The 22900-nt window shown below is 33.8% G+C and overlaps 3 protein-coding genes and 1 pseudogene across 3 annotated transcripts; 1 reads left to right on the top strand and 3 right to left on the bottom strand.

The window, feature by feature from the left end:
- Nucleotides 1–1687: 1687 nt before the first annotated feature.
- LOC125607923 lies at nucleotides 1688–3647 on the bottom strand (annotated as a pseudogene).
- Nucleotides 3648–7370: 3723 nt separating this feature from the next.
- LOC106446016 (AAA-ATPase At5g40000-like) lies at nucleotides 7371–11492 on the top strand. The gene has a single exon (XM_048777449.1). It carries the CDS (start codon nucleotides 10080–10082, stop codon nucleotides 11490–11492), a length of 1413 nt encoding a protein of 470 aa, XP_048633406.1. The 5' UTR covers nucleotides 7371–10079.
- A 68-nt stretch (nucleotides 11493–11560) lies between these two features.
- LOC106446018 (beta-glucuronosyltransferase GlcAT14A-like) lies at nucleotides 11561–14967 on the bottom strand. Its single transcript, XM_048777450.1, has 5 exons — nucleotides 14177–14967; nucleotides 14038–14095; nucleotides 12887–12904; nucleotides 12690–12805; nucleotides 11561–12351 (listed from the first exon to the last, which is right to left on the bottom strand). The coding sequence occupies exons 1-5, from the start codon at nucleotides 14751–14753 to the stop codon at nucleotides 11837–11839; spliced, it is 1284 nt and encodes a 427-aa protein (XP_048633407.1). The 5' UTR covers nucleotides 14754–14967; the 3' UTR covers nucleotides 11561–11836.
- Nucleotides 14968–18184: 3217 nt separating this feature from the next.
- LOC106446019 (GTPase Der-like) lies at nucleotides 18185–21109 on the bottom strand. Its single transcript, XM_013887686.3, has 9 exons — nucleotides 20726–21109; nucleotides 20355–20652; nucleotides 20038–20262; nucleotides 19717–19967; nucleotides 19416–19639; nucleotides 19210–19335; nucleotides 18940–19125; nucleotides 18733–18870; nucleotides 18185–18647 (listed from the first exon to the last, which is right to left on the bottom strand). Exons 1-9 carry the CDS (start codon nucleotides 20910–20912, stop codon nucleotides 18336–18338), a joined length of 1947 nt encoding a protein of 648 aa, XP_013743140.2. The 5' UTR covers nucleotides 20913–21109; the 3' UTR covers nucleotides 18185–18335.
- Nucleotides 21110–22900: the final 1791 nt, after the last annotated feature.

Below are 22900 nucleotides of genomic sequence, written 5' to 3'. Positions count from 1 at the left end.
TACGCAGAAACATATGTTTCAGTAATTCTGACTTTTAGTTTGCATTTTATTTCCAGGGCATTTCAACTTCTAGGAGCGTTGATAGCATACTACATCTTATTCATCTTGAATAAGTACACCGGTTGAGTCATAACCGAGTCAGCAACTCGTCCGACAGACAACGATTCCAAACTGGAGGAAAAGAGTTCCACTTTCCGTAATATAAAGTGACTTTGTAACACATGCTTGTATAAAGCTAATTGACAGAAAACGTACGAAAAAAACTGGGAGTGTTGGGGGAATCGGTGAAGACGAAGTAGCAGTAGATGCGGATGAGACAACCTTCGTTGTGGTGGCTGAAGATATGAAGAGGAGTAAAACGACAGTGTTACGGCGACGCGAAGCTTCTCCGGCAAAAATATTTGCTTGATTTGCCTCGATCGTCTTGATCGGCCAGCCTCGTGGAGTGAGATCTTCTTCTTCTGTAATATAAAGCGACTTAATTATGTATGTGGTGTTAATTGAGGAGCTACACGGTGAGAAGACGATGCGAGGTAATGCAAGAAAACGACAAAGGTAATGAGAGTTGGAAAAGGCTAGTGATAAATCGCTCGAAACGCTAGATTCGCCGATTGATTGTTGGATCAGTGAATAGATGGAAACTTTAGAATTACCTACGGCTGAGAAGAAAGCGTGAAACGATAAAAATTTATATAGGTATGGACTTAATAAATCAAAACACAGACAAAATATGAAGTCAAGCCCAACAGATTCTGAGGAAAAAATAAATGAAACGGGACGTTTAATAAGGTGGACACGTGTTGTAATAATATGAAAGGACTTTTCTAGCTGGATGCTGAGGTGGCAGCACAAGAGTGAAGCAAACATGTTTATATATATATAGATATAGATATATATAGATGTAGTGGAAAAAAACAAAAGTTGGTTAAACCCACTTCATGGAAAGAAACAAAAGTTGGTTAAATACAATCCACCCTCTTTTTGGATTAAACAATCCAGTAAAACTGTTTCCATAAACAATATTTCCTCCGTTTCAATATAGATGATGTTTTAGAATGAATACTTTGTTTCAGTTTACATGAAGTTTTGAGATTTTAAGGTTAACTTTAACTTTATTGGAAATTGTTCAACCAATTAGATTTTACAGTTTATTTTATAATTAGTTAACTGATTTTAAAATTATATTTTTAAAATACCTTTTCAGAGAGATGTAATTTTTTTAATCTTTGTGCACTATTACAAAACATTAAGTATTATGAAACAGAGGGAGTAGTACAAAATTAAGTAGCTTTTTTGTTTTACAAAATTAAGTAGCTTATTTGTGGAATATGTAATTCACTGTGTCGGATTTAGTAAAAACTATGGATGTTTTAAAAGAAAAGAAAACTATGGATGTTCCAAACGAATAAACTAGAGATATAACTTCAAAAACTAAATATTCACAATTTTTTTTTTGTAAACTTTATTTAATAGATATTCAAATTAAATTAAAAATATATTTATAAATATTACATATTAATATCGTTTAAATTAAACTATATGCCATATAGTTTTAAATTATTGTCAAAAATATATATTTATATTTCGCTAAAAACCTCACCCTAATAACCTTCCATTAAACATGCTCTTATAATCCATAAAAAAATGTAACTATTCAATAAAAAATGCAATCACATATATGTTGAAGCTATTAGTCACTTGCTCACAGCATATGATTTCATGCAAAAGATATGAACTTCATGAAGAGGAGAATAAAGTGGATTAAAGAAATTCAAACATATACTTTTATTCATATAAAGCTGAAGTCTGAGTTAAACACTAGCAAAATCCCTATATAATTCATAGAAAAAAAAATTCATTATTCAAAACATTGATTCTCACGAGACTCAAGTTTTACAAACTTTGAAAATTACCGAGAACGATAAAAATCCTTGAAACCACACGAAACTAGAAGCTCCAGTTATTAAAAAGGCATAAAAAGCGAGAAGATAATACGCGGATCAAAACTTCTACCATAAAGATTAATCAAAGAGACTCATCATTCCACCATCGTCTTCTGATTCCTCTTTCTCCTCTTCCTTCTTCTTCTCAGCCGCCGCAGGCTCAGCAGCAGGAGCAGCGGCACCGCCTCCACCGGCAGCAACCGCAACCGTAGGACCACCGGAGGATAGAGCAGCCATCTTCTCTCGTCCACGGTCACATCGTGATCTTTAATCAGAGTGAAAAACAAATCTATCTTCACTTGATCGATCTCTGCACCAACAGATTCCAAGATCTTCTTCAGATCACCAGCGGATGGACTCTCATTGCCGCCGAGTTTCACGAGGAGGTAGGCCGCAACAACTTTCATCGATATCTTCTCTTTTATTTTCTACCTGCAAATCCCAAAGGAAAAAACAACTGCAGTTAAGGTCTGCGTGAAATTTCGTTATTTATGGGGACCTTGGTTTCTGCACGTACCAAAAAATTATCGCGTGGGCTACACGAAACCCTTATACATTTGTCAGGTATGCCCATAAAATGGGCCATGTCAATTGTCAGACTAATCGGGCTATTGATGGAGCCCATATCTCATTTTAATTATTTTCAAGCATAAAGTCAAGAGAATTTAGTATAGCTATTCTTTAGTTTTTTATCACAAAAATAGTTTCCAATGAAGAAAATGACCAAAATAAGTTTTATTAAAAGGTAAAAATGTATTAAAAATATATTTTTATCCTAGGATTAACTAATCTAAACTTAGAATTAATGGGTGAGATTTTGGGGATAGGGTTTCAAATTTAAAAAAATAAAAAATTAAAATTAAAATTTTCAAAATAAAAAGGACTATTTTGGTCATTTTTTTAGGACTATTTTTGAGAAAAAAACTTAAAAATGCTATTTGAGAGAATTTCCCTAAAATAAATTCAATTAAAATTTTCTTACATGTCTTTTGTTTTTAGAATTAGTTGTCTAAGAAAGCAAATGGTTGTTGATGACCAGTCAAATTTTATGTTGAATTTTGATGCTTTAACTAAAAACTAGATTTTGACCCGTTAATTTTGTTTTCAGTTTAGAAATTATTACAATTTTTTGTTCGAATTGAACATTTGAGTTTTGACGTCTATAATTCAAAGTAATTTATTTTGACGTTGCTAAAATTTGGGTTTTTGCTCTGGTCTTTTTAGGTTATTCTATTTTTAGGTTATCCGGATTGGAGTGCATGACCGGTAGTAACCAGACATTTTTCTGATCATATCAGTTTGGGCAATGTCGGATTTGGGTTGTGTTTATATATTTTGTAAAACCCGAAGTTGAACCGAATTAGAAATAATTTGAGTTTGATTCATGTTTAAAGCCAACAATCTTGAAAAAACCACGAAAACCCGAGTTAAACCCGTAAATCAAAAAAGAAATTAGGCAACTAGAGGGTTTTGGGTATTTTAATTTATAAATTATATTTTATCTATATATTCTAATTATTAATTTTTATTTTATTTCAAATATTTATATACCTTTTTGCTTTTCAATTCAGTTTTGGTTTGGTTTCGATTTTTGAATTTAGAGAAATAAGAACCATTCAGATTCTTACAAATTTAGTTTCAGTTTTTTTTTTGGGTTTTGGATAATATGTTCAAGATTAATGTCTCATTAGTTTTTTTATACGTGCTTTAATATCTATCTTACTCAAACATAATAATTATTATTTAAAGCCTTCAAATACTTTATAATGTTACTTTTTGTACTATTGTGTTTTAAAAGGATTTTTCGTACTTTATTAAATATATTTTTATCCTTTGTAAATTGGTTCAAAATCATTTGTCCAAAATATCAAACTTTATTTGCCCATATTCAAGGGATGTACGTGACTAATGATTGTCATATTCAAAATAGTTATATATAATTTCCATAATTTGTTATTTAAAATTAAATAGTAATGGTACTGTTGTAACTACTTAGCAAATCAAGGGGATCTTAAAAAAAAATCTCTTGTTTTAGTAGTATAGACTAGATTTTGGTTGTTATTTTATTGTATCATTTTCTTTAGTTTCAATTTATATGATAATTATATATTGTTGTGATTAGTTTGTATATATAAGTAATAGTTTTCTTTCTTCTTATATATAAAATTAATAGTTGATTTTGTTTGTTTTTGTGATCTTTATTGTTAAATAAATTATGTGGTAATAGAGTAATTTTTTATTTATGACAGTAATTTTTTATTAGAACTAATATTGTCAAATATTAGTATTGGGATTTTTTACAAAAAAAAAAACTTATATGCACATTATTATACGAAATATTGTTTACATTTTAACAGTTATGGACTTAATGTCAAAATGAATATTTTTTAATTTTTGTAATCATTTAACTAATTGTCTAAAAATAGATTAGTATTTAGATGAGTTTAAGATTTTTTCTTTTAGTTGGGCCATTTTTTACAAACGGAAAATCATTCAATAAAGCCCTGTTATTAGCTTTACTAACATTATTATATACGGAAAATAATCTCTAGAGTTTCACTATATTGAATAGGGGTGGGCGTTCGGGTACCCGTTCGGATTCGGGTCGGGTATTTCGGATTTTCGGGTATTTCGGTATAGAGGTCTAGAACCCGTTCGGGTATTTCTGTACTTCGGGTCGGGTTCGGGTATTTTTAGTTCGGATTCGGTTATTTCGGATCGGGTTCGGATATTTAGATTTTGAAAAAAAATATTAAAATTTCATTTCTCAAGTTTATTGTATTTAAAAATATAACTTTTAGCTAACTAATTTTTTATTTTTAATAGATTGAATGGTTAATAGATTTGGACATAACATTTTAAAACTAAAAAGGCACTAATTTAGTTATTTTTTTTTAATTTTGGATATAACTTTTTGTTAATTTTTGAAATAAAAAACTTGACATGCATTTTAAGTGAGTAGCAAATCATTTTTTCCGGAATTGTATGTATATCATATGAACTTAAATTATGTGTAATATCAATATAAATATTTTATATAAAATGAGAGATATAAACTAGAAACATAAGGTTAATTATACATATGTTCGGTTATCTTCGGATATCCATTCGGGTTCGGGTATTATCCGTTCGGGTTCGGATATCCAATCTCTCCTTATTCAATACCCGTTCGGGTATTTTGCTACTTCGGTTCGGATTTCGGTTCGGTTTTTTTGGATCGGGTTCGGGTGCCACTTCGGATATCGGGTAAAGTGCCCACCCCTAATATTGAACATTAAACTGCTTTTAAGATGGAATTTACTTGATAGTCATTGTAGATTTCGATAAATAAGAGATGAGTGAGATATGGTCTTTTGTGATTGGCATAGCTGGTGGAAATGTTTGTAATTTATAGCAAAAGCTATGGATAGAGTAGGTCTAGGATCTTTATACAATCATAAAAAGATCTAGTGTATTTTAGAAACAACAAAAAATCGCAAAATAATAGAAACAAATTCGTAAGCAAATCTTTAATATAATAAATTCCGAATAAACACTAACAAATTTTCTTAACTAACTTTGGAAATGTGACCTCTAATTAATAGTTTCTATATTTTAGGAATAACAGAAAAATCGTAACCAAATCTTGGTTATGAACTTAGATACATATGAATCTTTAACGTAGATAAAATTGGAAATATGGTCTTTAATTGATATTTTCTAAATGTGTTTATGCTCCATGAATATTAAAAATATTCATCTCGTCATATATGTAACCCATATCACTTACCTACCAAGGGTAACGTTGCTGATGCTGCAAATATATTCCCTCTGCAATGTATTTTATGTAAGCTTCAAACAGGGAACACAATTTTTCCTGCTAGAAACAATTAACAATAAGAAACAATTAACAATAAGCAAAAAAAATAATCTAAAAAATATACCATCCAAGTCTTCTGCAGCATCGAGACTTTCTTCATTCATGAGCTTGAAATTTCAACCTAACCATCAAAACAAACAAAACATTATGAGACAGAGACTTATTTTGAAACTTAAGACACCAGTAATTTAGAAGACATAAATCGTCAAAACACTCACATTTTTCTTCTTCTTTTTCCTCAGTCCAGTAAATGAACTCTTGCGGCCATCATTAGCTTCAGAGAAAATAAATCAGACACAAAGTTACGTGCATTCCATTAAAAAGAAACAAAAAAAAAGTTTTACAGCACATAGACTCAGATCAAGATACCATGCAAATGCAATGAATCAGATTTTTCCACTTGTGACTCTGTTGAGTCCTCGATAGGATGCTGAATGACTACATTTTTCTTCTTCTTCTAAGTGGTTGGATCAAACAGTGCGAGCTAAGGATAGCCAAACCGTTTAAACAACACAATCATACAAATCAAGCAAAAAAAGTAAAAAACAAAGTCTAACTTGAGCCTTATTGAAATCTTTAATATATAAAAGGATTGCAAAAATAGACAAAATCAACTCAACTTACCTCTTGCTAGTCCTTCTCCTCCTTCATCTCATTATTTTCATCAGCCATGATTGCTACTGAAAAAGATAATAAACACGCAGAAACCAAAAATATGCACCAGCGATAGCAGAACTGATAATGTATCTAAAAGATAACAAATTTCAACTCCCAATAAGAATCAATACAAATGATTATACCCCCAATAAATCTAGGTTAAGTTTTCACAATAGATTTATCAATCTCTTCAATCATTTGCTACGTTTGAAAAAAGAAAATGAATTCGAGAAGGAATCAACGAAGACTCGCCAACAATTTGAACGCTAATAGATTTGTCGCAAAAAGTGAAATGAAAGAAGGAAGCCTGCAAGCAATCGATCAGGGAGAGATGGAATATTAGTGAATAAATATTTGTATTGTTAATATAATAAGTCACCTTTATTTTTAGAGTGTGCATCTCACCAAGAGACGAATGGTGGGCTTTACATTTTTGAAAAATGCCTTTAAAATAATTGAAAAAGATAATGGAATGTTTTGTAATTAATATGAAATTTCAGGGGCATAATCCTAAGAAGGATTCTGCTTTAATAGAATAGATGGATATGTGTATCATACGAAATTCATAAGAAAAAATAATTTTTTATACTAAAATTGAAACCTAAACAAACTAAATTATCAGTATCATATATTACGTATTTTCATATTTTATTATTACCTTATAAAAGGATGTAGAGTTCATATTAATATAATATCGTATAAGAGAAGAAAGAAAAAATTTCTAAGAAACCCATTTTAATTTTTTGTCACAAAAATAATTCTCAGTGAAGAAAATGATCAAAATAAATTTTATTTAATGATAAAAATATATTTTTAGCTTAGGGTTAACTAATCTAGACTTAAATTTTAGAGTTAAGGGATGAGGTTTTGGAGATAGGATTTCAAATTTTAAAAAGTAAAAATAAATATTAGAATTTTCAAAATTAAAAAGAGCTATTTTGGTCATTTTCTTTTTTGAGAGTTATTTTTGTGACAAAAATTTAAAAATGATTATTTTAGAGAATTGTCCTATATGAAATGTACGGTTTAGTAGCTTTGATGCATTGGAGTTCATATAATTGTTTCAACTTTCAACCTTATAAAAATTCGGTTTACTATACCTCCGGTTTGTAATTATGTAACAACAGAATAAGATGCATGGTAATGCATGTGTTTTGTTTGCATCATACTTTCGGTTATGGTTTCATTTACGATTAAAATAATATCATTTATAGTAACTATAAGTTAGGCATTATATTTAGGTAATACATTTCATATTTCCAGGATATTCCCTCAAGTTGGTTAAAGTAAATTAAATATAGTTAAAATTAAAATGTAGTGGCAATCATGTAAATATTAAAACATATCAACGGGACTTCAAAAACAAATCTTGTGTTTTAACAGTATAGATATAATAAAAAATATTTAGAGAATTTGATTACTGTAATCGTATTTTAAGTAGTATACAATAATGTATTAGAATATTTTTATTTAGTTCTTATTTTTTTTATCAAATACAATTATATCAAAAAGTTACCAACTAAAATTTAAAATTACAGACTAAACCCATCATACACTAAAAATATAAATGTCTGTTTGTTTGTAAGATGACGAAAAACATTAACAAAGATATTTTTAATCAATAAACTCAACATGGTAATTGGTAAGATAGCACAGCTCATTATGATGGCAGTTTCTCGGAAATTTCTAAACTAAAACAAAATTAAAAGAAAATAGTAAAATGGTCGGTACAACTAAAGTGAAGATTTTAAAAGAAAAAAAAACTATTAGAGTAAAGACTTCATTCCATCATCAGAAGACCCAAGAAACTGTGAGTTTTCTACGTTCTGAACCGTCTAAGAGGTCAAGTCAACAAAGGCAATCACTTTAATGGTTGAAATCAGATCACATATTTGTCTCGATATATCCAAAATACATACATGATACATGTAATTAAAAAGTATCACTAAGTTGGAGATATGTAAGTTCAACACGTTACATAAGCATACGCGTTGAGCCAACAGGAGAGGATTGTCTAATTCGTTTTAGCATTTAGTGTTTTAATGGTCTAGATTGTGTTGCAAGTGTGCCAACGAATCTAAATCGTTCGTTTTAGAATTTTAGAAAATGATTTACAGTTACATGAAATATACGTCACCTTGGCAAGATATTTAGACAATATTAATGTTCTAAAAATTATACGAACTATGAACTATATTCACATGGTCATGAATTAATAAGTGTATTTTACTTACATTATCAATGTAAATTTTATAATAAAATTGTTGACTTGGAATACAACAAATTCTTTTTTTTTTGAATTATACAGAAATATCATTGCCCTACAAAAGTGTTCCAGACTAGTCACGTGTTGCCACATGTCAGTCCTCTGTCTCTGGCAATGCCGAAATGTTAATTCTCCGGTGACTTGAATACAACAAATTCTCATAATTTTTTGATATGTTTTTAAATGTTGTCGATATATAACATTGCATTTAAATGATTTATCTATATATTTTTAGGATTCTTTTTGTTTTAATTAGGTTGAAAGACTTTTCATCAATGTTGACTTGGAATACAACAAATTCTCATCATCTTTTGATATGTTTTTAAATGTTGTCGATATATAACATTGCATTTAAATGATTTATCTATATATTTTTAGGATTCTTTTTGTTTTAATTAGGTTGAAAGACTTTTCATCAATGTTGTTGGACTTTCTTCTTTTCAAAATTACATTGATAACATTTATTAGTGTATACATGTTCTTATATAATTAGTTTTTAATATATTAATACTGTTTTGATGTTTTATTATGCATGTAGTTAACAATCATTTTTAGTTTTAATAAGGAATGCATAGACAAATGACGTTGTAATGGATCATTTTATGATTTTTAAATAACTTCACTTATGCATTCATATATCTCTTCAGGTATCTCGTTATTATTCGAAACTATTTAACTTGACAATTTCTCTGTCATTACGTTAATTTTCTAAAATAAATTTACATCTATATCTTCAATTAGTTCGTCTGATTTCGCCGGAAATTATCGAGAATTCTATAAGATTCTAGCTATTCATACTATCTACGTTCGGCATGTCATGCGGTGACAGAAGCTATATGTGAACAAGTTGCCTATGGAAATAGAACTCTGTATTTTGATTTTCGCACAAGTTTAAACAGACGAATCTTTTTTTATGAAACAAAACAGACGAATCTAAAACGTTTATTTGAGTGGATTAATGGGAAACTCAACAATTTAAACGTGTTTTACTCCTAATTGAGAGCTAGGACGTCTTTTCAAAATACTTTCGGCAGATTTCATCAAGCTTTTGAACCGTTCAGATTGAGACTAGCCTTTTAAAATTATACTAGGGCTTTTTTTTCTTATGACTATAGCCTACTAGGATTATTAAAAGACGACATAAACTTTCTTATAAAACAAATTAAAAGACCACATCCGTCAAGAGAAGAAATTTTAACTATTGCATGAACTCTGCCGACGATATAACATTAAACAAAATGACCAAACGATATAGACTACTAGCCTCATTTTCTATAAAAGCGCCAGGGAGGGGTTGTCACAGAATACAAACAACACAAAGAACAAAAAAAGAAAGGTTATTGTAGTTTTAACGATGATGATGATGGGCGATACATTTGGAACAATAGGATCAAGCATGGCAAGTTTGTTCTTTATTTGGGCAACAGTTCAACAAATCTTCCCTAACCATTTGAAGATTGCCATCAAAGAGTTTCTTTTGTCTTCATTCCAACAACTCTGTTTCGCTCAAAGAGTCTCAGATTATTTCACCAACCTCTTCTCTCCTTACGTCGATATCAACTTCCCAGAGAGTGATGAGTACCGTCTCAACCACGCTTTCTCAGCCATAGAGACCTACCTTGAGTCGAAAGCAACCGATAAATCCAAGCACCTCAAAGGAAGCCAGCTGAAAGAGAACAAAGGGTTGGTCTTAAAACGAGACGAGGTGAAAATCAGAGATGAATACAAAGGAGCTAATGTTTGGTGGGAGATTGTGACTGCTTCTGATGAAGAAAGATCTTACAAGCTCACATTTCACCACCGTGCAAGGAGTCTTATAACTGATTCATACGTACCTTATGTGGTTGAAGAAGGGAAGTTAATTAAAGCCAAGAAACAGCAGACGAGGCTGTTCACTAATAACCCGAGTTCTCAGTGGATTCTTAGCCACAACATGTGGAGATCTATTGAGTTTGAGCATCCAGCGAGTTTTGAGACACTAGCCATGGAACAAGAGAAGAAAGAAGAGATCATGAGTGACCTCACCGCTTTTACCAATGGGAAAGATTATTACAAGAAGATTGGGAAAGCTTGGAAGCGAGGCTACTTGTTATACGGACCACCAGGAACAGGTAAGTCCACCATGATTTCCGCCATGGTAAATTTTTTGAACTATAACATCTATGATCTTGAACTCACGGCTATAAAGAACAACTCGGAGTTGAGGAAACTTCTTACATCGACATCTAGCAAGTCCATTGTTGTGATTGAGGACATAGACTGCTCTGTAGATCTTACCGGTAATAGAAACAAGAAAGACAGAAACTCAATGGAAAGGAATGGAGAACAGGATAAAGATGAAAGCTCGGTTACACTCTCTGGACTTTTAAACTTCATTGATGGTATTTGGTCAGCTTGTGGGCAAGAAAGGATTGTTGTGTTCACAACAAACCACTTGGAAAAACTTGACCCGGCTTTGATTAGGAGAGGAAGAATGGATATGCACATTGAGTTATCTTATTGCACTTATGAAGCTTTCAAGATTCTTGCCAAGAACTACCTGGATCTTGATGATCATCCTTTGTTCAAGAATATCAAGTCATTGTTGAAGGAGATAGAGATTTCTCCAGCTGATGTTGCAGAGAACTTAATGACCAGAAACCATATAATAGACGTTGATGAATCCTTGAATAATCTGATCAAAGCTTTGGAGGAAAAGAAGAACAGCCAGAGGAGTCAACATGATGAAGACAAGAAGAAAAGCAACAAGTTCAGATTATTTGGTTGATCTTGTGTTTGATGACCTTAATATTGTTCCTCTTTTCTTAGCGGTTCCACTAAGTTTGCAATGTTCTCTTAAGAATAAAAAAGTTCCTATTTGGTGAATTTAGAAGTTGAAAGAGAGTAACTAACTTAAAAGACAGAGTACTACAACAATACATTAACCTGTGGCTTACTGGCTGTGATGGCACGTATGCTTCCAAGAGCCAAAGCCTAAACTGTTCAGTTTCTTCACTTATACTCTTGACTATTAGTGAGATACAATTAGATCCTGAATCACATCCAATCCCAACAATGAAGGCTGCTAGATCCGATCTCTTTGATGTTCTGCAACGTGGTTCACTATAAGATTTACTTGCATTGCTTTGGTCGAAAATTTTCAGGAGATAACAGGGAAGTAACAAGAGTCTCCAGCCGTCGAGCGCCTAGACCAAGCCTTATAACATCGGTATCACCAATAACAGCACAAGGGTCAGTCCCATTTTCATGGCTTCCGATGCACCAACCACCAGGTGTAGGCATTCCAGGACCTCTGTTGAGAAGCTCCTCATCAATAGTGTCAAGAACAGGATCTTCTCTTCTGAACTTTCTAGCAAAGGGGGCATTGCTATTGACCATTCTATCCATGTCTGCAAGAGTGAGATGGTGTGGATGCTGCTTAGGCGGATTGTCCCACGCTATGAAGTGCAGGTCGCTGTTTACTGTTGTGTTTTTGAATTCCTCAGCGTTGCAGAGAACTGTGTGGAAATATCCTTCGGGAGAAGAGAGGAAATTGGAGTAGTACATCAAGACGGTACGAGGTAGATTATCCCAACCCCAAATACAGTAGTCTATGAATGGCCGAGACAACGCCATCCAAGCAGAGCCTGTTGCCAACAAATCACATGTTAGTTTAAGAGAATCAAACGGTATTTTCTGCAGAACCAACGGAAACATCCAACACTCAACTTTTAAAGATCATGTGAAGACATAAGTAAAGGTTCTGAGTATGATAAAAGTTTCACCTACCAATCTAAAGTATATTAAGCGTTGTTCAACTAATGAGACATGGAGCAATCTGAGAAAGACCGACCGAACTAAACAGCTATGCAAACTAGACAAGGATCAAAATCTTAACAAATCCAACTTCAAACTACGCAACATAAAGACCAGCAACAAAGTGGAGGACACTTGCTCAGAGATGGTTTAAGAAGGGATCAATCACCTGTGAAGAGCTTGAATGCAGTTGGGATGCTTCGTCTTTGCGTAACCCAAAACACATCAGACTTCTTGTTCAAATACAGCCCAGGATCTATAATCACAGGCTTAGCTCTCTGCGATCTGAAACAACAACCAAATCAAAACCTGAGCTTTAAAACAGAAAATGTAAAAAACAAAACTTGAAACTCTCTTTTCTCTTACGCTTTCCACCCAATGTTACTAGTATTAGAGGTGTCAACTGGGCGGGCTGACCATGGGCTAGCCCAGTCTAATTCATTTTGGGCGGGCTATGGACGTGCCCAATTAATAAATGGTCCAACTGGGCAAAAGACCAATTGGTATATGGTCCAATTGGACGAAGACCAAATGGACAATGGGTGTCCATGGGCTTCATAAAACATAATTTCATGAGTTTAATAAAAGAAAATAAAAAATTAACGATTTTGACGGAAAACGTAATTTCACAATTTTGACGGAAAAATGAATTTCATAAAACGGCGGGAAAATTTAATTTTTCGGTTTTGGCGGAAAAACACAATTTCTCGGTTTTGGCAGGAAAACGCAATTTCTCAGATTTTGGCGGGAAAACATAATTTCTCGGTTTTAGCGGAAAAATTCAATTTTTCGGTTTTAGCGGAAAAACACAATTTTTCGGTTTTGGCGGGAAAACACAATTTCTCAGATTTTGACGGGAAAATACAATTTCTCGGTTTTGGCGGGAAAACACAATTTCTCGGTTTTGGCGGGAAGACACAATTTCTCGGTTTTGGCGGGAAAACACAATTTCCCGGTTTTGGCGGGAAAACCCAATTTCTCGGTTTTGACGAAAAACGTAATTTCTCGGTTTTGGCGGAAAAACATAATTTCTCGGTTTTGGCGGGAAAATATAATTTCTCGGTTTTGGCGGGAAAACGTAATTTTTCGATTTTGGCGGAAAACGCAATTTCTCGGTTTTTGCGAGAAAACGTAATTTCTCGGTTTTGGCGGAAAAATAAAAAAAATTCGGTTTTGGGGGAAAAACGAGATTTCTCGGTTTTTACCGAAAAATGAATTTTTTTCGATTTTGAGAGGAAAACATAGTTTTACAGTTTCGACAAAAAAAATTACTTTTATAATATTAGAAAGTAAACATAATTTCAAAATTTTAGAAATAAAATCTAAACTAATAATTAAAAAATAATTATAAATATTATTGGGTGTCCATGGGCATGCCCATTTGGACATGGTCTCTATTGGTCTTGGACATTTATTGGACCATTGTCCAATATGGACCACCCATTACTGCCCAAAACTGAAATGGTCCAAATGGTCATGCCCAATTGGGCCTTGGACGGACCATTTGACAGCTCTAACTAGTATGATCAATGAAGTTCAAATCCCGCGGCAAATGCGAGAATACATGCAACAAATCTGCTTATTACAAAAAAACACCCAAACAGAAGTTAAACCGTGTAATGAAACCAAAAGCTTCAAACTTTAACCATCTCTCACCATCTTGACTCATTAGAGGATAATCCGAGGAGCTGAGATTGATGAACCAGTCCCACTCAGCTCCTTCCCTGAGCAAAATCGCCGCCGCGTGAAGCGTATTAGCCACCATCGTCGGCCCACGATACGTGACGAGATTAGCTTTCTCGATCATATCAACATTCCGAAACCTCCGGAACAGGGAGGAGCTTCGAATGTACCCATTGAGCTCCTCCCTCTCCTCCTCCGACGAAGCTCTGTCGAGATGAACAACGTAGCGGTTGCTCGGGTGGTAAAGAGCCAGAAGAGTTCGCCGGAGAGACTTCCCGTCGCCGGCGGATCCGGAGATCAAGTACGCGAATCGCGGCGGGGCAGGGAGGGAGGAGACGGGTTTGGGTTTGATCTTGGACTCGACGAAGGACGGCGGTTCAGATCCGGTTAGCAGAACGGGTCGGGTGAAAGGGAGGAAACGGGGCCCGGTTGTGAGGAAGAGTAAGAAGAAGAGTGAAGGGAGGAGAAGCCACCACCATCTCGTCCTCTCTGGATGATGATGTTTCTGGTGATGCCTCACATTCGAGTAATAGCTTCTCAGCTTCTTCATCGGATCTAAGGAATGGGTCAAATTCTATTCAAAGTTGATATGAAGTTTTTAAAATACTTGACTCTTTACCGAAATAAACCAAACGGAAATTTAAATTGAATTATAAAATATATCTAAATTTGAAGTGTTTTTAGTCAAAATCGATCCAAATATATAAACATGAATGATTAAGAAAGCTGAACCCGTAAACCCATAAATTCGAAAAACTAATCCCAACTTGAACCATCATGCCTCAGGCTCAGATGATATCTACTTCTTTTTTTTTTGTGATTGCTACTTGATAGTATGATAGTATGACCTCTTCTAAGTGGGAAAAGAAGAAAAAAATTTGGAATCTAGGTGATGAGCCATTCAATTAAGTTTGGAACTTTATGAGTCAACGTGGGACTTTTAATGGTTAACGTATGAATTGAACACAGATAGATTGACTTTAGTAACCACTAGTCTAGTGCCCGGTATTCATTCATTGTTTAGGCATGTCCATTTCAACCAATAATGAATGGGAGAACCCATTTGTTTAGGTGAGAACACATACATAAAAAAATATTTTCAGTTAGAGGCATTTCATAGACACCATAAGAATTACTGAAGGAAATTTTAAAATGAGATGGGGAAATGTGACCCCATATCTTTGGCTGTACGTCCGCCTCTGATTTTAGCATCTTAAGTTTCCTTTGTAGCCTCTTCAGAGCAGACCGAGAATGAAAAAGAGGAGTTTCACTCCACACTTGATTAACAACCTCCAAAAACCTTGGATGGCTAGCGACATGCGTAAAAAACTTGAAAGGTTTCGTGTTTACTGGCGTGGAAATCCACATACTTGTCACCATTCTCGAGTGATCAGACACTTCACCTGCTTCGAAAACCGCATGAGACTGTTCAAAAGCGGAGATCCAACAGCTATTTCCCACAACTCTGTCAAGCTTCTTGCTTATGGGGTTATCATCTTGATTATTTGTTCATGTGCATTGTGGACCAGAGAGAGCAACATCCACCAAATCACATATGCGAACAATATCCATATCAAATCACATATGCTGACTCCCCTGCTGTATTCAGGAATCGGGAGTGCTCCATTGCCGAAAGAGTAACATTAAAATCACTTTGAACGATCCACGGATTTGGCCCACTTGCAACCTGCCACGATACCATTTTCATTTCCCTCCACAACTCTCGCCTTTCCACCATACAATTCGACGCATAGACAAAGGAGGCAAGAAAGATGTCATTTGACTCCTTGAAACGAACCAAATATGTAATCATCTGAGAACTCACAAGCACTGGTACCACATCCACAGATTCCGACCAGCATACCCTGCAGATACGCCCCAGTCTATGGTGACTGTAGTTATGCAAACACTGCCAGCCTGGAAAAGTCGCATTAAAACTCCTAGAAAATTTTCCTCACGAACCTTCGGATCCACCAAACATCCTAAAGATAACTTCGCAGCTCTAACTCTAGATCGTACCGCTTTTTATTTGCACGGCTTATTGAATCCACACATGTTCCAAGCAAAAATTGACGTCATCGGTTCCTACGAGAGGAATTTTTTTTGCTTTGGTTGTTAACTACAGTTTTCACCAACCCACGTGAATTCGCAATAACATACTTATGCTTCCCTCTACCTCGCTTCCCAGCAGCTTGAGCCGACCTCTTTAGATTTACTCGACTACCAGTTTCCTCTTTCGCTGAGTTTGCTTGTACCTCATCCTCAGCAGAGTCCTCATCCTCCTCAACTATTTCTCCCTCCTCTTCCTCTTCCTGGTGAACCATTTTGAAGAACCTGAAACCCATTTGGAGACTCAACATGTGAACCATTTGAAGAACTTGAAACCCATTTGGAGACTCAACATCCTCCACTATTCTATTGTTTTACTCGACCAGACTTTTATTCTCAACAATTATCACTTCATTTACTCTCTATTCTCGCAGTTCGTGGGTGGTCAGCTGAATAGTTCGTGGATGGGCAACATTAGAAAACATATGGATAGACATTATGTAGATGGATAGCTAATGGATGAGTAGATACTATATGAAAATATCTACTTTTGGACATTTTTGAAACAAAAAAAATGATTTATTAATTTACCGCCATTACTTTATTTCAACAATATAAAAATAATTTTATAGAAATATTATCTACTAAGTCTATCTTGCTTATTTGATATATGGTAAAGTATCCGATGTGTTGATTGTTGATAAAAATCCTTACATGTATCAGAAGATCGATATTGATTTGGAAAATCTTATGATCTTCTATGTTCCTATCATATATGTCTTGCAAGCGCAAGTATTGCAGAATTCTAATTTTCGAATCGCATACAATCTTTTAAAAAATTTAACTTACTGTTCATTTATAAAAGTTATATATATATATATATGTATTTTAATTTTTGTAAGAAATTTAAAAAATAAAACAAAAGTAAAAGGATGGTGAGCATCTTTCTTTTATAATGTTAGTTCCAACCATTTTCCGGTTATATCATGTATTCTGAGTCCACCCACCCACCTTCTGTGCTTTATAGTAACGTTGTAACAACTACTAACAAAGTTAAAAGAGACTTTGTCGGCTTTGGGATTGAATTGAATCACACTCACACATCACAACTTTATAAACTGATGAATACACCCGTTCACTAACTAACCAATCAAGAAAAAAAATTGAAGCTTTTATCACATATCAAGATGATCTTGGAGTATTTCGATACTCAAACAAAAGTCATTGGCCTCGTAATAGCACTGGTTATAGTCCTCTTATGGATGAGGTCAGGCCCGACGATGAGGGCTCCGGGAGGAAATGGTCGTCGTATTTCCAGGAACTCATTTCAAAAGAAACATGAGCTGTTTTATAATACTTATCTCCAGTTTGATAAATTACGATAAGATCATAAGATTTTGAAAGTTTGATAAGTAAAGTGTTCTTGAACTATTTTTCTCAGAGTTCCTATGCAGGACAAGAGTAACCCTAAACTTCAGATCTGAAGGAACGGTACGAATAATCTTGTTGTGATCATAATGTTGAGTGTGTGCGCTATCCAACTTCTACAGAATAGGTCTGATATCACTGATTATGATTTTTTGTTTAGTTTTTCTTCATACCTTTTGCTTCAGTTGTTTATAGATTTTTGTCTTGAAACATACTTAATCTTTGTTTAGTACAAGATGCCTTAGATCTGGCATGACCCGGTAGCTTTAGTCAGTCAGAGATCTCGCTGGACCGTGGTATTATGCTTAACCAAACTTATCTAAAGGCCGCATGTGCGTCAGCTCTAAAGTTTTAGAACTTTGTTTGCTTACTCATATATTGTGTTTTTATAATTTATATTGCACTCGGAATAACCTGTGGACATAACAATTTATTTTTTCGTCTGTTTCCCCATTATCTTTTCACATCCGTTGTAACAGAGAATCGTAGCATAACAACAACAAGAGAGCCAAGGGTTGAGGGATAGCACGTATATAACAAGTATAATAGTAAGAAACAGGATACAGAACACCAAAAATAACAAAACTAGTTGATATAGGAATTATTTCTTGAAAAGAAAAAAAAAAGGAATTATTTCTTTAGTTATAACGACTTCTTAAACCGAAACGGTCCGTTTGTCTGAGGTGGTTCTTTGCCTTGCAGGACCACCAGTGCGGTTGGCGGTTCCACCGCTGCTTTTACCAGAGGGACTAGTCCGAAGAACAGACCGTTGTATGATTCGAATAGGAGTCCCTCCTAAATCGAAGTCATCTTTCAATGATTTAGTCAAGAACCTTATGTCGCTCTCCAGTAACTGCGTTTTACCGGTCAGAAACGCCACAAAAGTTGGTGGTCTAGCTTTCACCTGAGTGAAGAACTTGATCTTTGGCTGTGAAGCAAAGTCTTTCCAAGAATGTCGGCTCATTACCTAACACAACACACATAACAAAACGATTAGACAACTCATGATGTCACATTTTTTCTATAGTCTAAATCCATTGATAAGTGCAGACCTTAATTAACCAGCGGTTGAGGCGACCAGTGGAAAGTCTTGAACACCATCTCTTGTATGTGCCAATAACTTCATTCATTACTTGTAAACGTCCTCTTCCCTCTAGTGCAGAGATAAACACAACAGGGATTCCTGTAATCTGTGACCAAAAGATAATTTTCTCATCAATCAAGAACCTCAAGATTTAACAAAAGATCAATCAAATTACCTGTGGGATAACTGTCTGAACTTCAATGGGAACAGCTTCTTTGATTTTCTTGTACATCTCAGAGTTCTGTTTCCCTCTTAGACAATCCATTTTGTTAACGATAACGACCAGACCACGTCCTTCTTCTACAGCCCGTCTGGCTATAACTACTTCTGAATGTGTCATACTGCGTTGAGATTTGATGATCTGTACGTTGCGAAAACAAAAACACATGCTATCGCTTTAGGTGTGCAACAGAAAGAAGGCAACTGTGTTTGAATATGACAGAACCTCTTCAGCATCGAGAACTAAAGCGACAATATGTGCACGCATCAGACTCTTTCTTGATTGCATGATACTTAAAGACGCTGGTCCTTTGTCTCGCTCTGTTCTCTCCAACCAACCAGCAGTGTCAACCTTAACAAACATCCAATATAAAACATCAAACGAAGTGAACTAGTGAGACCTTGTCCAGCTAATGAGAATGGTAAACGTACCATATAGACGGTCCTGCCCTGAAACTCGAACTGAACTCTCACAGCATCTCTAGTGAGACCAGCTTCAGGACCCACCAACACACGCTCTTCTTCCAACAATGCATTTAGCAATGTTGATTTCCCAACGTTAGGCCTACCCACAATAGCTAACTGCAGCGGCAACTTGGACTCGTCTTCTTCAGAGAGATTCTCCTCACTTGTAACATCATATTGACTGCATCTATCTGATATATACCACGACAAGGTTCAGCAAAGAGAAAAACTCTTCTAGTAAAGTGATTCTTGATACAGTTTTATTTACCGTTTAAGGTTTGGACCATGTAATCCTCTAGTAAAGGATGGAGAACTTCATAAAGTGCTGTCATCCCAAGTCCGGTTTCAGCCGAGATAGCAGTAGGCTCTCCAAATCCAAGCGCAAGAGCCTCTGAAGAAACTTCAGCAAGAGATTCACCTATAGACTCTGATTTGTTCATTACTACTATAGGCTTAATCTGTGGAGCATGCTTTCTCAGCCATTTACCAACTTCTAAATCCAATGGATGCAAACCCGCCCTACAAAAACATAATCAAAGCACTAACATCAGCTTAGTTGATTGCAACTTAAAAGAATAAAAACTCTCACCTCACGTCGATAATAAGAACTGCAAACTGAGTCCTTGCAAGAACATTAGCAGTCATAGATGTGGTTCGACCAAGAATAGTACCGGAAGAAACTTCGGTCTCAATACCAGCAGAGTCCAAGACATTGAACCTCAAGTCACCTAACTTGGCAATCCCTTCTCTTATATCCCTAGTGACATGATCATCTGGAGTGTTGTAAACCAGGGCCTCCCTCCTCCGAATCAATCTTGAATCCACAAACAACAACACAATCAATCAACTGAGTCTACAACAACATATCCATATCAAAACAGTATACATCTAAGCAAGAAAACAAACCGGTTGTACAAGGCGGATTTGCCAACGTTAGGCCGGCCAATGATCATCACAGTGGGAAGTAGCTTAGCATCGATTTTGGTGAAGTCAATAGGTTTCTTGTAAACAACCATTGGCTTCTTCTTATCCAAAGGTCCAACATCCTCTATATCAATGGTTTCTCCCTCAGACACAAGATTTGAGTCAGATACTTCGTTCAAAGAAACCGAACAAAGCCCATTTGTCTGTCGGACTAAGCAAGTGCGGTTCAACTCCGGGATCAAGTTACCGGAAAACCGTCTAGAGCCGGTTACAAAACTGCCTGAGAAGAGAGAGATTTAAGAAAAAGGGAACAACTTTGGATGTATATGATCGAAAGAATGAAACTTTTTTACCTAAAGATGAATGTGTGGAGCATTTGGGAGCAGTGATTTGCCATTGGGAGTGAAAGTGGCGAGAATTAGAGAGTCTGGAGAGGAACCCAAAACCCAATTGGTTCTTGCGAGATGAGATTGCTCGAATCAGTGACTGAGACATCGGAAGAGGCGGAGATAATATTCCGGTTCCAAGCTTTATACACATGCGCGAGGGAGCGAAAGGCTTTGCATTTGGTGAGGAGAGAGGGGTTCATAAAAGTGATTCAATTAGGATAAATCGAAAATGAGAAAGTGAGAAAGAGAGTTTTGTTGTGACACCTAAAACCCTAAACCTGAAACGACGACTGTCTTTGCCTCTCTCGTGGCCAAACTAACAACATGCCAAGACGGCTGAAAATAAATGGTTTAGAATAGAACCAATAGGTTCGGTTTTTTCGAATCGTGGTTTCTGATGAACTGGTTAAACTACGCTTTTACTTACTAACCGTTATTAACTGGTCTACCTAAATCAAAATTTAAGAAATTTTAAGGGCAATTGTCAATAATAGCACCTTTTGAAATTTATGTCTCAAAAATAGCACTAGAAGGAGAAAGTCACAAAAATGACATTCATTAAAGGGTAAAATATCCCTAATACCCTTAGTTTAAAATTAAATAAACAAACAAAAATAAATAAAATAAAAATAAATAAAATAAAAAAAGAATTTTTTTTAATAGTTTCAGATTATATGTTTTCAGATTCGAAATTTTTATAAACTTTTTTTTGAAACTTTTTTTTATTTTTTTATTTTTTTTTATTTTTTTCAAATTTTCTTTTTATAATTTAAAAAATACTTTTTGAAACTGTTTTTAAAATTTTTATCTTTTATTTTAATATTTATTTTTTATAAAATTTTAAACCCTAATTCCAAAACTTCATCCCTTAACTCTAAACCCTAGGTTTGGATTAATTAACCCAATGGATATAAGTGTATATTTACCTCTTTAATGAAACCTATTTTTGTGACTTTGAGCCTTGAGTGCTACTTTGGGAACAAAAACTTGGTTTGGTGATATCCTAGTCTTTTTCTCAAATTTTAATTGTATTTGAAATAATTGAGTTTTTTTTTGTCAGCCTGAAATAATTGAGTTGAATACATAAAATAAGAGATTTTAAATTATTTGTTCCGATTCTAATCCACTTGTCTATTTTATGTTTTATATTTTTAAGAAATGCAAATAAATTTGATGGAAACCCATTCTTCTTCTAAATTTCATAAACTTTTTTGATTCTTTGTACATGAAAATAAAAATTGAATAAAAACTTGACTAAAAAAATATGAAAACAGACTATTTATTTATCATAGAAATAGAGAAAGTCAGTTATTAGTTCCTTAAACTTCTATAACAAATTTCTATTAAATTTCTTTTAGATATCATTATCATGAAATTTTCCTAAATCGAATAACACAATATTTAATAAGAAACAAAAATTGTTAAATTAACTAACACTCGAATTAAAAATATTTTTTAAGAATAATAACAAAAACTTAATTCAATAACATAAATATTTATAAGAATTTATACTATTATTTGCAAAGTAAATTTTTGGAATCGAGCTCTCACGTTAAAGAGCGGTTAATAACGTTTATACACTTAATGAATAAAATGTATAACTAAATTAAAAAATAAAAACGAAATTTTAATTTATTTGATTAGATAATTGATTAAAATTAATTGTAGTAAGAATTATCCAAATCTGGAAATAAAATTTAAAAAAGAGTAATTTATGTATATATTGTATTTTTATCTGAAAATGTTTTTTAGTAAAAAGTTAAAAACATGATTTATAAAACTAAATATTAATCAAATAAAATTATTAATTAAATAATTTAAAATAGAATATTGAATTATCCAAAATGAAAAAATATAATTAAAAAAATTCTATATATATATATATATATTGTATTGTTATCTGAAAAAGTATTTTAGTAAAAAAGTTAAAGACATAAATTACATAATTAAATACAAATCAAATATTTTTTTAATTCTATAATTAAAAATATAATATTAAGTTATTTTAAGATTTATTTTAGTATAATGAATATAGTGTACAAAAAACTTTTCAAAAATTATGAAAATGTTTAAGTCCGCATCGCGGGCAAAACACCTAGTTGATCAAATACACAATGTGATATAGAAAGGAAGATGTTA

Source organism: Brassica napus, chromosome A4 (genome assembly GCF_020379485.1).
Source record: "Brassica napus cultivar Da-Ae chromosome A4, Da-Ae, whole genome shotgun sequence".
Taxonomy (NCBI): domain Eukaryota; kingdom Viridiplantae; phylum Streptophyta; class Magnoliopsida; order Brassicales; family Brassicaceae; genus Brassica; species Brassica napus.
Note: the sequence above shows the minus strand (reverse complement) of the source record. Positions and strands in the feature narration are given on the sequence as shown.